The sequence below is a fragment of the Molothrus aeneus genome, chromosome Z (assembly GCF_037042795.1).
Source record: "Molothrus aeneus isolate 106 chromosome Z, BPBGC_Maene_1.0, whole genome shotgun sequence".
Lineage (NCBI taxonomy): Eukaryota > Metazoa > Chordata > Aves > Passeriformes > Icteridae > Molothrus > Molothrus aeneus.
The window spans coordinates 68,790,822-68,805,614 of record NC_089680.1 but is presented as its reverse complement, the minus strand read 5'-3'; the positions used below and the strand labels follow the sequence as shown (position 1 = coordinate 68,805,614).

Sequence of the window (14,793 nt, the reverse complement as noted above, 5' to 3'; positions counted from 1 at the left end):
GCATGTGCAAGCTACAAGCACAACTGAATCAAGGCCATAGATCTGAAACCAGTACATGCACCTTGAAGAATTGAATGAGTAATTCTGTGCTTTGAGGATGCACTGTGTAAAAACAAATGTTGTAACAAATCAATTATTCTCAGTTTTGTTTGGGTTTTTTTTCTTTTAAGCAATAGATTTACAGTTTGGTTGGGTTCTCAGCTTAAAAAATCCCCAACAAACACATGGGACAATGAGAATATGTATGTAATGAATTGTAATACCAAAATACCTTGTTTTTTCCTCTGAATTAAAACAGAACCAAACTTCAAAGACATTTTACATACCTACTAACCATAACCCAGTCAGATGGCACAGATGATTTATGGGAATTCTTGACTTCTATCAAAAACTGAAATAACAGAAATGTAATGTTACACACCACGGGAAGTCAGGAAAGCCAGAGAATCAGAATCATCATTTATCCAGAAAATGCAAGCACCAGAGGAAAACTGTGGCATTCACATTCTCTGAAAAAATCCCTTTGCCCAGGGTTTTTCCTCCTGGGAAGCTGGGAAGCCTCAGAGAAAAGGAAAACAATATTATCTCATTTGCTTCTCCTGTGTTTTGCTTGTCTGGAATGTGTTTGGAGATTGTTTACCCACAGGTGATTGTTCCATTGGATTCGGCTGTGAGTTGTTCTCACTCTTTGGCCAATCAGGGCCAAGCTGTGTCAGGATTCTGGAAAGAGTCTGGAGTTTTCATTATTATCTTTTTAGCATTGTGTAAGTATCCTTTCTGTGTTCTTTAGTATAGAAGAGTATAGTATTGTTTAATATAACATAGTAAAATAAAGTAATAAATCAGCCTTCTGAGAACATGGAGCCAGATTCATCATTCCTGCCTTCATCAGGACATTCCCTGCAAATACAATGGAAAACCAGGCTCGGCCTGAAGAGAAGGAGCAGCCCAGAAGGGAAAGCTCTTCCCTCCCCAGAAGAAGCTGGGGTTATGACACACGTCCCCCTGGTTCACCGGCAGAAGTTTGCTGCAGGTTTGAGTGGGCTCGGGGTCAGACAGGGAGGCAGAGGGACCAGCAGCAGCAGTGCCAGGGTGCTCAGAGCACTGAGATCTACGTGTTTGTTTCACATGATTCATGTCAGTTATCTCTGTAACAATAGCCTGAGGTCCTGGGTGTCAGAGAGTTGAGGCAGTCTCACGTCACAGAATTCAGCTGGAAAACAGATTTCCTGCAGAGATTAGGTTAACACAGAACCTGACCACATTTACAGAAAGCCACAAGAGCCATGTCTGGAAAAACTCCTCCATTGTGGCTAATGGGATTTAGGTAGAAACTTCCAGAGGAGCCAGCAGTCATCCCCAAGAATAAACAAGGATAACAATCCTAACACAGGAATAGAGCAAGGACAGGGTGCACTAAATGTTAATTTGCCCAAAGCACTTCCAAGGTATTTCTCTGTAGTGAAAAAGCATTTGAATTTCACATTTATCCGGGTGTTACAAGAACACAGGAAGAATAAAACATACAGATCTGAGGAAGAAAGAGCTCAAATCAAATACATTCCTGTTCTAGTCCTGTGTTCTATTCCTCCAATACAACTTTGTTTCCATTACTTCCACTCCTCTGGCATCTCTCTTTTTCCCACTGACCATATTCCCTGACCCCTATTCTCTGCTGCCTCTTTTGGTGTCTGTTGCACACTCACACCAGATGTCATGAAATAAGAGCAATCCCCAGCCTCTGCAGCTCCTTTCATCAAGGCACCCAGACATGTCTCTGTCTGCAGAGGTTTCTGCCCTGCTGCAAAGGCCTCCCCTCTGAAATGTGTGCAGTGACTGCTGCCTCTGGAACCACTTTTCAGTACTTCCTCGGATGCTCTCCTCTCTTTGATCAGCTCCTCTCTTTTCCTTTACTTCACACAGATGGCAGCTATTAACCCAGCTTCCCTGAGAGAAACCTTTCAGATCCTGCTCTTCCCTGCCTCAGACAATACTCAAACACACTTTTCCACTTTTCCTTTGGATTTCAGCCCCTGTGCCGACAGCCCACCCGACTCCTGGGCCGTGTGTTTCCTGTTCTCAGCTTCACCCTCCACAGGAACATCCAACTTCGGGTCTTTATCAAAGGCTGCTGTCTCTAATTCATCCCTTCCCTCATTTTCAGCAGTATCTATTTCCTCCCTCCTGCGTCTTTTGGATCTTTCTCAGCTTCCAAAGTGCCCCACAGGCCAATTCCAGCCCCCTCCGTCCCTGTCTTCACCCACTCCTCTCTTCTGCTCACACCTCTCATTCCATTTCCTAACTCCTTTCTTTCCCCAGTTTTCTGTTTCAGAGCTTTTCCCAGCTTCCTACTCTCAGTTCCAGAAGAGAACACTGAGCAGTGCTACCTGACTGCTCCTTTCAGTTTCCCCACAAACGTGGCAGGGGCTGCTGTCTCTTGTTTTTCACCACGGAACCTCTCAGCTGGCTGGATAACATCCTGCCCACACTCGTGCAGCATCCACGAGGAAAAGTTCCAGTCCAGAACACCATTTCCGAGAATTGGAACTAAAACAACACTTGTCACTCTTTAATACTGTTGCCTCTCCTCTCCCATCTTTCAAATTACAGTCTGACTCAGTACTCAGAAATCCTTTCACCATTCTTCAAATTAACCAAATGCTGTGCTTCCTGATTCTCTGAGAGTATTCCAGTACTTAATAGCCATACAATTAACCTTGGAAGTATGTGTTTTTACGCAGACAGAAAAGCAAAGCATTACTGGACCATATTCAACTCCACTACTGTGCTTCTATTATTTAAGTCACTGAAGTGATTGACTTAACAAATAAAGGAGTCACACGGCAAGAAAGCTGCTCTTCAAAGTTGTACAAAAGATTACAGTCAAATGCCCTCATGAAGCACCACACTCAGGGAACACAGTTCCAGCTAAGTCCCGCTTTTAAGCTATTTTCCAGGCAAGGATGGGTACAGTCATACATAATAAACCCCACAGTACCTCTTGACCCGAAACTGCAACATACTCTGCAGAAGGGTTCTTAATCTGTTTACGAATATCCGGCAGATGCAATTGGATTTTAGAAAGCACATCCTGGATCTCCTCCTTCTTCTTTCGGATGGCAGGGAAGTCCGTCAGGTCCTTGAACAACTGGGTTTTATCTCCAGTCCTACCCGAGAGAAATGCAAGGTAAAACAATGGTGAAAAGGGAGAGATGTATCTCAGTTCTACCAGCTGCATCCTTATTTTGTTATTTTTGTCTGTTGGAACATTAGCTCAATTCCCCTCTGAGTACAGATTTTCAGGTGCTTGGTCATAGCAGAGCCCCTTCACTGAAAGCTCCTGTGCTCAGGACAGGAGCAGAAAGGCACCCCAACTGCTGACAACACCTGTACTGCAATTAAACATGAAATTTCAGGTGATTTCTGCATGCCATGAACACAGATTTTCAACACATTTAGAATCTGGCCAAATTTGGGCACATTTTTGTAAGGATTGCATGGAAAAATCCCCCCCTCATGGCCCTCATGGAAGCAGAATGCCATCAGTACTTTCCCAGAGCAGCTTCCTTCTTTTGTCCAGAAAAGATTACCCAGAATACTTGTAAGCACATGCAAAACAATGCCCTTTTCTAATTTCAGTGCCAGAAAAAATGACAGAACTGTTTTGGCAGCACTAGCTCAAGTCAGGATTGAAACCTGAAACAAGCACTGCCATTCAAATGGTTAAAACTGGGAAGCTGAACTAGCAATTAAAAATACAGCTGTCAACAAAAATAACAAAAAATTTCACTTACCCTAGTAAGTATCAGGCAAACAATAAAAAAGCACTGTGATCAGCCCTAAGTTAATTGCAATATAACTTTGCATTCTAGAGCCAATACAGAACTCTGCACGTTAATTATATAATTACCTTGAAAACTAATATGTGGAGAGCAAGTAATTAGCCAACTGAAAGTACCACAACATGGAAGCAATAAAAAAATCTAATATTCTACTTACTCCACTGCCCCTTGGCCTGCAAATTGGAGCTACAGCTGGAGCCAGTGGCATGGCAGGCAGCACAGAGCTGAGCTTTGGCTGTGCACTCCTTCCTCACTGGGATTACATAAGTGACAGTGAGGATGCCATTTTAGAGTACAATACTAATTTTTAGAAACAAATTCGTGCTAATTAGACTAGTTTCCATGGGAATGCAAGGCAAGGAAAAAAAGATCCCTAGTAGCCAGTAGCTGATTGTGAAGACTGTCACTCCTATGTGATGCCTACAAAAAATTGTAACGTTGACAGTTTCAAAAACAGAAATCCCAAAATCTCAATCTCCCTGCTAAAAACCCCCAAAACCTGGAGGAAGGGATACTTTTCAGAAGAATTACAGGATTTTATCCACACCTCATAACAAAAATAACACATGATGCAGTCTGTGCTCAAGCGTGTGTGTGCATGGATGGATGTGAGCAGAAGCCAAGATTTTGATGAAAGAAATGTTTTTGAGTAAAAATAATACCACCACATACATTTGAGATATATAAAGGCCAGAAAGTAAATTGGCTTAATCATTCTGAATAAATGTAAATACAATGTACCCATTCTACAAATCATTTATATCTTGTATACTATTCTAGCCATTGTTAGTACAGTGACAGAAGAAAACATCCCATGTTTTGAAACTACCTACACTAAATCTGGTATAATTTAGATTGGTATGATTTAGATACAGTCTGTTTTGGCACAAACTGTCACAACTATAATTGGGCACCAGGCATCAGCAGAAATCTCATAATCCCACCTTGCCATTGGGCAGAGGAAATCCTTCTGTCCCTCTCAGCTTCTAAATTTATACTCCTTGGGTCCACCTCTAAATCAGAAGCAAATAAAATAAAGTTCTAGGCTTTGATTCTCAGATTTATTTTTCAATCTCAGTTTGGAAAAGATAAAGATGTTTTATAAATAAAGTGTATTTTTTTTTTTAGTCTGTTCTAAATGTAAAAGTTAAGACTGTGCTGCCCCCATATAACAACACACTGAACTTTCTGCCACAACCTCAGCAAAGAATCCAGGGATGACAGTGGAGGCAGCAGTGCTTCAGAACAAACAGTACACAGCAAGTTATTTAGAGGTATTCTCCAATATAACGTGTATTAATTCCAACCCAGTATCTTCTTCCTCTGCCTTTTTTTTCCTCATGGACCAACAATGGACATAAACAAGACAAAAAGTGCAGAAAGCTCTGAGGAAGCTTCCACAAAAACAGTGGAAGGCACATTGCTGACAGCAAAGCTCTGCTGAAGGTCAAGCCTCTCTTCAAAAGGAATAGCTCCTCTTAAAAACAATTAATTAAAAAGCTGTTAAACCAATTAACATAATGCAAAACGTATTTTCCTGTAAATTCATCTCCCAAAACAGGTGAGAAACTTTCAAAAACTCATTCACCCTGAGGCAGACACCCTCTAGGCAAGATACTGCCTCACCTAGTTTAACTTTACAAAAGGAACTGTACCCACATAAATATGAAATAAAAATATAAAACTGAAGTGTATTAAACCAAGAGGCATAATTTGCATAAGCGAACACATTTACTCAGGCTATGAGGCACAGAAAAATCATGTATCTACTTACTTGGCTGCTTCTTCATTAAGGATCTTTAAATACTGTTTTACTGGGGAGAGAAGGTCTGGGATTTCCAACAGTGCATCTTTTAGCAGAGGAGATCTCACATGGGACTGTATGACTGGGACAAAAGCTTGAATTTCCAAGTCCAGACGAGACAGGGTGCTGACTATCAAGAAGAACTCCTGGGTAGAGCACTGAGAAGGGAAGGAATCATTATGTCTGAATCATTACAATCATTGCATTTTCACTTACAGGTTCTTCTGCTTTTTCAAAATGTGACAGGCATGCAAATAAAATATATGGACAGTAACAGAGCTGCACCATCTTTCCCCACTAATTAGGGGGGTTAATTAACCACACCAATCGTCCCATCTCTTGCCCTCAGGATTTTGTCAAGAGCTGATCTCCAGTGTTCCTGTTGCTGGGGGGCAGATGTGCACACAAAGGCAGGAAAAGGGGCAAAGAGGTGCAAACAGCAAAAAAAGCAGGTTGGGTGATGTCAGGAGCACCACACCTTGTCCACATGGCCCTGTGCACCCCAGGGCTGCCCTGGCAGGGCAGGGTTTGAAAGGCAAGGTCAGGCACAGACAGGGAGAGACTGGGAACAAGCACACAGGGAGGAGAAGAAAAAACACAGAGAAAGGGAAACCCAGCACCCTGTTCAAAGTGCTGGAAGCTACTGACAGCTTGGGCTCTGCCAGCCCTGCCTGGAGGGACAGGGGACACACCAGCCCACTCGTCATCCTCTCCTCAGCACAAGGGAAGATTCTCCTGCCTATCCAGGCACCCATCCAGGGCATCCTGCAGAAGGGAACATCCCACCCTGGGGCCAAGCACACACAGCCCTGCCAGAGCCTCCTTTGTGACACCCACAGGGCAGGAGCTGCCTCCCTAAACAAAGCAGCTCCTCACCTACAGCACCCGCTCTACAAGAGAGCCTCCCCTCCCTTCCTGAGCCACCTGTGCTGCGCCTCAAGCACTTTGCTGTAGGGTTCTGGATGCTCCCCAGTGCCAGCACAGTTTGTCACCTTCAGATCCTGTTCAGGTGTGGGAATCCACAAAATCAGAGGGGTTTGGGAAAGCTGCAAAAGGCAGGCCCCAGAGACAGCAGAGCTGTGATTGGAGCTAAGCAGCAGCCATGAGATTGGTCAGCAGAAAAATTATGTAAAAAGTAGAAAATCAAGGACAAATAGAGCAATGGTCTGTGTATTAATGCTTGTCTAGAATAACTCCCTGAGCTACAGAAAGTTTATCTAGCAAGATATTGGGAAGTTAAAGCTTAATAATGGAGCTCTGTGCATTGTGCTTTAAGGCTCACAAGCAGGTATTGTATTTGAAATAAGCAAGCACTGTTTAACCACAGGTACCTGTGCTTATAGTGATTGGACAGAACTACTGTCAATATAGAATAGTTACTGTACAGATATAAACACTGTCAATGTGCTTTTGCTTTGTGGGATTGGGCAAAAAACTCCTGGAGTGAGTTGTGACATTGAGTTGTGTGTCTGCTGCCTGGGATGTGAGCTGGTGGCATCTTCCCATTGCCACAGCCATGGAATGGGAGTGATGCTGGGAAATCAAACAGCTCCAGGCACGTTCCCAGCAGCCCTGTCCTGTCTGTGGTCTGTAAATAACCCCCAGGCAGGGCAGCGATACTCAGGAAGGGCTTTTTGGGCAGTCCCCACCCCTCCTGCACACTGCCAATGCCCCCAGGCTCTGCAATCCTCCCTGGGTTTGCACTTGTGCTGCACCGCAGCTGCACAGCACAGGGACACCCAGTCCTGTGGACACCAGGGCTCCCAGACCTCGCTGCAATCAGTCACACTCCCAGGACATCCCAGTCTCAGAAATTGAAAAAGGTTGTCCATAAATAATTATGCTGGTATTTTTTCCTATTTTACTGATCTGTAGAAACATTCCTCCTTTAGCCTTCTGAAATTCTCCAATCAGTCAACAGACAGCACCGAAAGAAAACCAGTTTATTTTCCTCACCTGAGGATGCAAGGAAGGCAGTAGGATATATAATATTCTTTGTCTGCCACATCCTTCTCTTCTAACCTTTTTTTTCTCTTCTACCACAGCAATCTAGAATTTAATTTCTGGACAGGGCTGTATGGTGACCAGCACAACACTGCTCACAGAAGAGGCAGGCTACAGTGAATCACTATTTCATGGAACACATCTACAATTTTATTTTGTCATCCTTTGTCTTTCAATTTCTTCCCTAAAGTAAATGTTTCTTTCTCTTCCTTCCCACACTGAAATGCAAGAACTAAGGAAATTCTCTCATTTATTACACTGCAGTTATTCCCAAGGAATGTCTGTACCCAACTGCAGAATCGAGTATTAGCGAAAATGCAATTTAACCACAGCTAGGAATTGAGGAGGGCCACAGACACTACGCCTGGAGTATTTCTGGAGAACCTAAGCTCATCTATTTTACAGAAGCACAGAGTTCTGTGGGACAGAGGACACCCATTAGGAGGTTTTCCTGCAAATGCTCCAGTTTTTCTGTGTTATTTTCTTTTTGCCTGCTCTCAGGCCTATATATTTGTGTGCTTAGCACTAACCCATAATGCAGCAATGATCATCATGTAGAAGTGTTATCAGACAGCACGATTTTCCTTTCCATTAAATTATTCCAAATATCTCCAGTTGTACTCCTTTGTATTACACTAACTGCAGTGTTTCTTTGCTGTTAACACCCTTCAAACACCTCAAAGTCTTCTGTTCTCCTTTAATCATCAATTTAACAAAAAAATAAAAAGGTCTTTTAGTCTGCTTCATAAACGATCCATTATTCTTCCTCATGAAAATTTTGGGTTTCCTCTGCACTGGCTGCAATTTATCATCATCTTTCTGATAATCTGGGACTTACTGCCTCTATCTTATAAGAAAATTAAACAAAATAACAAAGGAGTAAATATGCCAACAGTGTTTGAAGTCAAAGCACAGAGGAAAGGCCTGAACCTGTAAACAAATGATAAATCCCAGCTTGGACTCCAAGTCAAATAAAACACTTTGTGACTGAGTGCATCACCATCCCCATCCACACCCAGGAGGATGAGGGACAAAATCCTGCCAGGCTTCTCCAGAGCGTGCCCAGGAGGCAGCAGGGTGATGATGCACAGCACGGGAGACCGAGCAGATGCGCACACCCAGAAACGCATCAGCCCCTCAGGGGAGCTCATCAGGGAGGGGGCTTTAGCTGTTCTTTTTCTAAGGAAGGAAATAAAGGGCCCTGGTCAGTGCACACCTGCAGGAGTGCTGGGAGCAGGTGGGAGCACCTGGCTGAGCTGTCTGCAACGAGGCTGGTGAGGCTGCTGAAGCTCAGGCTTCACTAAGAGGAGAAAGCTGCATTTCAGGCACCTAAAACAACCCTTAAAGTTATGAGGTTTGTCAGAAGATGGTTAATAAACACTCTCCAGTTCCTCACAGCAACTCTGAAGGCCCACAGGACACGGTCAGAGTCACCCAATGAGTTGAAACCCACTTGGTTCTGTGACTACAGACCCTTGGAGAAAGGCAAAGTCACTGTGTTTTACTGCAAACAGCCTTGCTGAACAGTGTCCCCAAGAATGGGGTGAACACAGCTCTTCTGTGCTTATTCAGGGTTCCTGTTCCCCCTTTAATCACTTATGGCTCCATGCTAGGAACACTGCAGGACTTTGCATGTAAAATTTAATGTCTCCCCTGCAGAAATCATTCACTAAGCAAACAGACAACTTGGAAGGGACACATTCAAATAACTCTGGCAATCTGGGCTCCATTGCAGCGGGACTGATTCCATTCAAATCCTAGGTAACCTCACAAAGATACACACTGTGTTATAAATTAGAAGCTTTTAAAATACAGTAAAAATTGTTTGCGTGAAGCAGGATTAACTGTCTTGAATTCACAGAAGAGTCTCACGAGCTGATCCAATGCTATTTTTGAGGCCTGCTTTTGAGAGGACAGCAATGATAGCCATAACTTCTCTGGCACTGGAGAAATAACCTCAGAGTTGACAGTGATGCCAAGCAATAGCTTCAACCAGCAGTTTATCAAACTGTCCTGAAAATGGATGCAGGAAAAATCACAGAGATCTAACACCCTCTCAGCAACACTGACAGCAATTCAGCCCTGTTTGCATTACTGAAATTGTTTCCAACAGAGACCCACAGCCAACAGCCACTAACCACTTTTAACTCCAAGTTAAAAGATTTCAAATTTAAAAAAATATGGGTGTCTAAATGCAATATACATTTATCACTCCTTTCAAATTGTAATTCCCACCTTTATCTCTTTAGCATAGGGAGCAGACTTTGGTTTGGGAGAAATGAGGTATTTAATTTTAAGATTATTAAGTCCCCTTGTTATGACTTTATATTAATCAGCTTAACAGGGAACAGTTTGCTCAAATCAGCATTTAGCACTGCAAACCTAAAAATATCTGTGATGCAGACTCTTTAAAAGATTAAAAGTGTAGTATAAGCAAGATGTGCATGATATCACCATAGTAAGAAAAAGTAAAAATTCAAGGTATGTTTAAGCTGAAGTCATGTCACTGTCTTATTTTCTGGAAAAATCCCCTTGCCCAGGATTTCTTCTGCTGGGAAGCTGAGAAGAAAAAGAAAAACAATTTAATCTCATTTGCTTCTCCTGTGTTTGCTGCTTTGGAATGGGGTTGGAGATTGTTTATCCAACTGGTGATTGTTTCATTGGATTCTGCTGAATTGTTTTCAGTTAATGGCCAATCACAGCCAGCTGTGTTGGACTCTGGAGAGCCACGAGTTTTTCATTATTATCTTGTTAAGCATTCTGTAAGTGTCCTTTCTCTACTCTTTAGTATAGTTCAGTATAGCATTCTCTAATATAATATAGTACCATAAAATAATAAATTAGCCTTCAGAGAACATGGAGTCCGATTCATCATTTCCTTCGTGCCACAGGGGACCCTGAAAATACCACAGTAAGGTTTGAATATTGCCCTCCCTCCTTAGGTAAAAAGCTCCCCTTTAATCAGTTTTGTAGATCTAATGGCCAATTGTTATGATAATTTCTTTGGTGACTGTGTTTTAGTTGGAAAACAAATGTTTATTGAGGGAAGGGTACAAATAAGATAAACACTTTTGGTTGAGCCTGTGTAAATATTTATCTTCTGAAACACACTGAAAACACAGGCATGAAAACAGCAAGAAACATCAGGTTGGCCCTGCAGGGCACATTTCTAAAAGTGCAAATGGCATGTTTACTCTGTACTGGTTGTAAAACCTGCTCAAACATCCGTCACTGACCCTCTTTTGCCACACTCCTAGGCAATAAAAGTCTCCACTTCAACTGAGGCAATAAAAAGGAGGGTTCTGCCACTTGTAGTTCCCACTGATGCCAGAAGGAAATGCCTGTGGTGCAAACTGTGCTGGGTGATTTGGTGATTCTCCTCCGAGCACCACCTCTGCCACTAAGGTGACTCTGCTCCAGCTGAGACAAAACTCAATGTCAAAGTTCAAAATTGCCTGTCTCTCAGATTCCTCTGCAGTCAGCCTCTGAGTGCTGCCCAGAAGTGTTCACCCATTCCGTCTCCAGCCACCCTCCTTCTCCCACAGGGAGGAAAGTGGGGAGTGGAGAGCATTCCTGCCTGGCGAGGTGCCAAGGGCTGGACCTGCACAAACCGAGAACACCACCCAGTCCAGTGGAGCAACTCCTCTCTCCACGGCTACGGCAATGGTGCTCTTGCCTCCTTAAGCACTCCCTCAGCCCTCTTCCAGGCTGGCACAAAATCACAGCTGAACTGTGACCCCCCAAGGCTACACCTCGTTCCCAGTGTAAAAACACTGTTCTAATTCCAGAGTGGCCGGACCTGGGGTAAGCCAGATACAGTGGACTGATTCTGGTGGTTTGGAGATTCTGGATTTGGTGGTTTGAGGCAATGGGAACTTGTGAAGGGCCAGGTTAACAATTCCCAACCTGAATTGTGCTATCAGATACAACTTATTAGCAGGCTTTCAGAAAAAAAAAAAAAAAAAAAAAGAAAGGAGTAATTCAGACCAGGAAAACAGACAGTGATGTCCTTGACCACAAGTGTTCCCATCAGGGTGCTTTGCCTTGCAGACCATTGCTTTGCCTTCATTTCCTTCTGTCTTCTCCAGAGGTTACTGGTGCACAGGCCTGTGCACAACACAATTCCTGCAGTGGCTGACCTGAATGCAAAAAACATTCCAAACAATGTTTGAAATGACTGAGACACCCCAGCCATCTCTGTACGCTTCGGAATCTCCCTGTACAGCACACCTCCTCAAATAATGACTTCGCTGAAGTATAAAGGGCCTGGAGGATGAAATGCTTGTCACATTCACCCATTTTTCCTGCAGGTGACACTGAACTAACAAGCACATTCCATTGGTGAAGCCATCAGAGTATTCCACTCGGAGTCTGGGATCCCTTGATGGAATGAAATGGCACTGAACCTCACTTTGAGCATGTGGGACATCTGGAATTAACAGAGCTGGAAAGGGTTCTCTAGTAGGAACTGAAATGGCAGCATTCTCTGGGGGGGGAACACAAAAAACTCCATGAAACCCAGCCACCCCATGTTCTTGGATACATATCTGCTTTGCTGGGACCTCTCTTCAGGCTCCACATTCACCAGCCATGCTTCAGAATCAGCTCCCCAGAGTTTGCTTTGATTCTTTATTGGGAACAGACCCTGTGTCTCAGGGACACTGCCATCTCCTCAAAGCCCTACAGGTCCTCACTGCTTCAGGTGCTCTCCAGAGTGCTCTGCACAACCCAGGCTTTTACCAGGGGAAGCAAATCCATCACATTAGAAGTGTGTGCTTAGAGCTTTCCCCCCTCATTTACTCTTTTTAGGGAGTCTGCTGGAGCATTTCTCCTCTCCTGCAGCTTTTTCCCAACATCTGACTCACTAAACCCATCTTCATGCTGCAGTGGCTGGTGTTCAGGCAACCTGCATTGTCACCTCAGCCCAAAAACCACACGAAAATCCAGGGTCTCTGCATGGCTCCACCTCAAAGTGAGCTGAAAGCTGAGAAAGGATAGCAGCTCTACAGCAGGGAGGGACATCTGAAGAAATAAGTACATTGAGAAAATAAAACAAAACCAAACCAAAGCAAAAACCCCACAGGGCAGCAGCAGAGCAGTTCCAGGATATTGTGAAATGCAGATATATTCCTAGAAACAGTACTGTGTATTAAACCTGAAATGAGTTAAACCATTAAAAAGTGAATTATCTAATTCCTGGGCAGTTGTTTGGGTGAAGAAACCCAACAATTTTATCACGTGAATGTGGTACACTTCAGAGGATGGGTAAAGTGGTGCACACTCCTCTTTTCACAACCTTCCTTATGGCTGGATGTCTGTATCCATTCCCTGAAACACACTAGCCCTTCCAAGAGCCAAACACTGCAGGTCTTGCAAAATTCTATAAAAACTGGGTTTCAGTTTTTCATACACGGGAAAACATTATGCTGAACCATCCAAAAAATTTCAACTTTGCTCTCATTCTACCCACCTATTCCTTTATTGAAAAAAAACCTGTCAAAACCTCTAAGTAGAGCAGTGAAATGAAAGAACATGATGTACTCCACAGGTGCCACTGGCACATTATTGTGCTTCAACTAAGAATTGTCAGTGCCTCATCTCTCATAAGTGACTCTTATTAAAACGTGGACCTGAGGTCCAAATTGGAGAATTTATAAGCAAACCAACGTTCATCTGCAAAGAAGCTGGCAGCAGCCAAGTGGTTCCACTTGCACGTGTGATTTTAGATAAGCATACGGAACGCAAAGCTTTGGTTTAAAAGGCAAACAACAGTTCAAGGCAGAAGGGGTCTATTGCACCGTCCCTCCTCCCTGAATGCAGACACTAAATCAGGAGTACTGCACATGCTTGCCTGTTACCATTAGCAGTCCAAAGCATGTGCTTCAGAACCCTACCCAGACATTTCTTCTATCAGCACATCACTGATCACAAAGCAAGATTTCACCACATCTGATTTTTATAAACTCACATCCCTTTAATAGGTCAGCCTCAGTCCTGCTAAGTAGAAAACATTTTTAAACAAACATGCAAATCCAATGGAAGCACACTGAGACAGAATGATGCTGTTCAGAAAACAATCAATTAGTGTAATGATGGGTGTACCTTCTTGTGGAAAACACTGCAGAGGCCTCTCTCTAAATCTGGCAGCTTACAAAGAAGATTTTGAATCTGACCAAACACGCTGGATTCTGACAGCAGAATTTCAGACACAGCATCAAGCCGGGCATTTATTTCACTGCAAAAGAAGAAGATCAATAATTAAAACTTGTGTTTCTCTGAGGGGAAGGGGGAGGCAGTGAACCTCTTCCTGTGGTTTGCTTTGGGTTGATTTGTTTCAGTCTTTGACTAATGCCACATCCTCTCACGAGTAGCAGAAGAACTGAGGAATGCAGAAAATCTTGGGATTTCATTCCAAATGCAAGCCAGATCCTGGCCATGGGCTCATTCTGCCCTGTCTGTGCTCACAAGACACCTCAGTGCCCAATTCTGCACGTGTTCCTGGTGGCAGCAGCACTGAACCCTGAGTATTCCACCCCACATGCACAGACAGTGCAGGAGGCTGGGCAGAGGGTTTGGAGCTCATACTGCACCCCAAGTACCACACTTCACCCCAGCAGGTTGTACAATTACAACCTCACCATTTTGCCTCCCTGTCTGACCCTGACTAGTGACTGGTAATTACCTGGATCAGCATTGCATTGGTTTTTCTACTTTTTTTTTTTTTTTGGCTAAAACCTGTAACATTTATCTCCCTATTTCAGGACTGAAGTCACAGAAACACCCTCCTGAAGTGAGGAAACACTTTTTTAATGAGAAGAGGTGATTCCATAGTTCTTGGCAGGTTCCTTACAATCATTTTCTTAAAAGCAAAGCAAAGGGCTGCAGAAATGGACAACCATCACCAAATTTCACCCAAGTTCCCACAGAGTCTCCACTGTATCCTTCCAACATATCCATGGACTGGCTGCAGATTGCAGAGGTAACTCCATTTCTGCTTTCTGTGCAACCAAATTCCCTTCCTGCTGCTTCTTAGAGAGGTACTGAGAGGTGGGGGTCCACGGGTGTACCCAGAGCCCACCCACCCAGGCAGTTCAAGGAGAAATCAGTCCCTTGATGCACACACTCCACATCCCAGACAAGCGT

At 43.6% G+C, this 14,793-nt stretch overlaps 1 protein-coding gene across 1 annotated transcript in view; it reads right to left on the bottom strand.

Moving 5' to 3' along the window:
• MSH3 (mutS homolog 3) overlaps window positions 1-14,793 on the bottom strand; it is a 95,464-nt gene that overhangs the window by 27,080 nt on the left and 53,591 nt on the right. The window contains exons 13-16 of the mRNA XM_066569072.1: window positions 13,753-13,885; window positions 5,617-5,804; window positions 2,999-3,167; window positions 327-391 (exon numbers count right to left, since the gene is read on the bottom strand). Of these exons, the coding sequence (XP_066425169.1) occupies window positions 327-391; window positions 2,999-3,167; window positions 5,617-5,804; window positions 13,753-13,885 (555 nt within the window). The remainder of the gene's footprint in view (window positions 1-326; window positions 392-2,998; window positions 3,168-5,616; window positions 5,805-13,752; window positions 13,886-14,793) is intronic.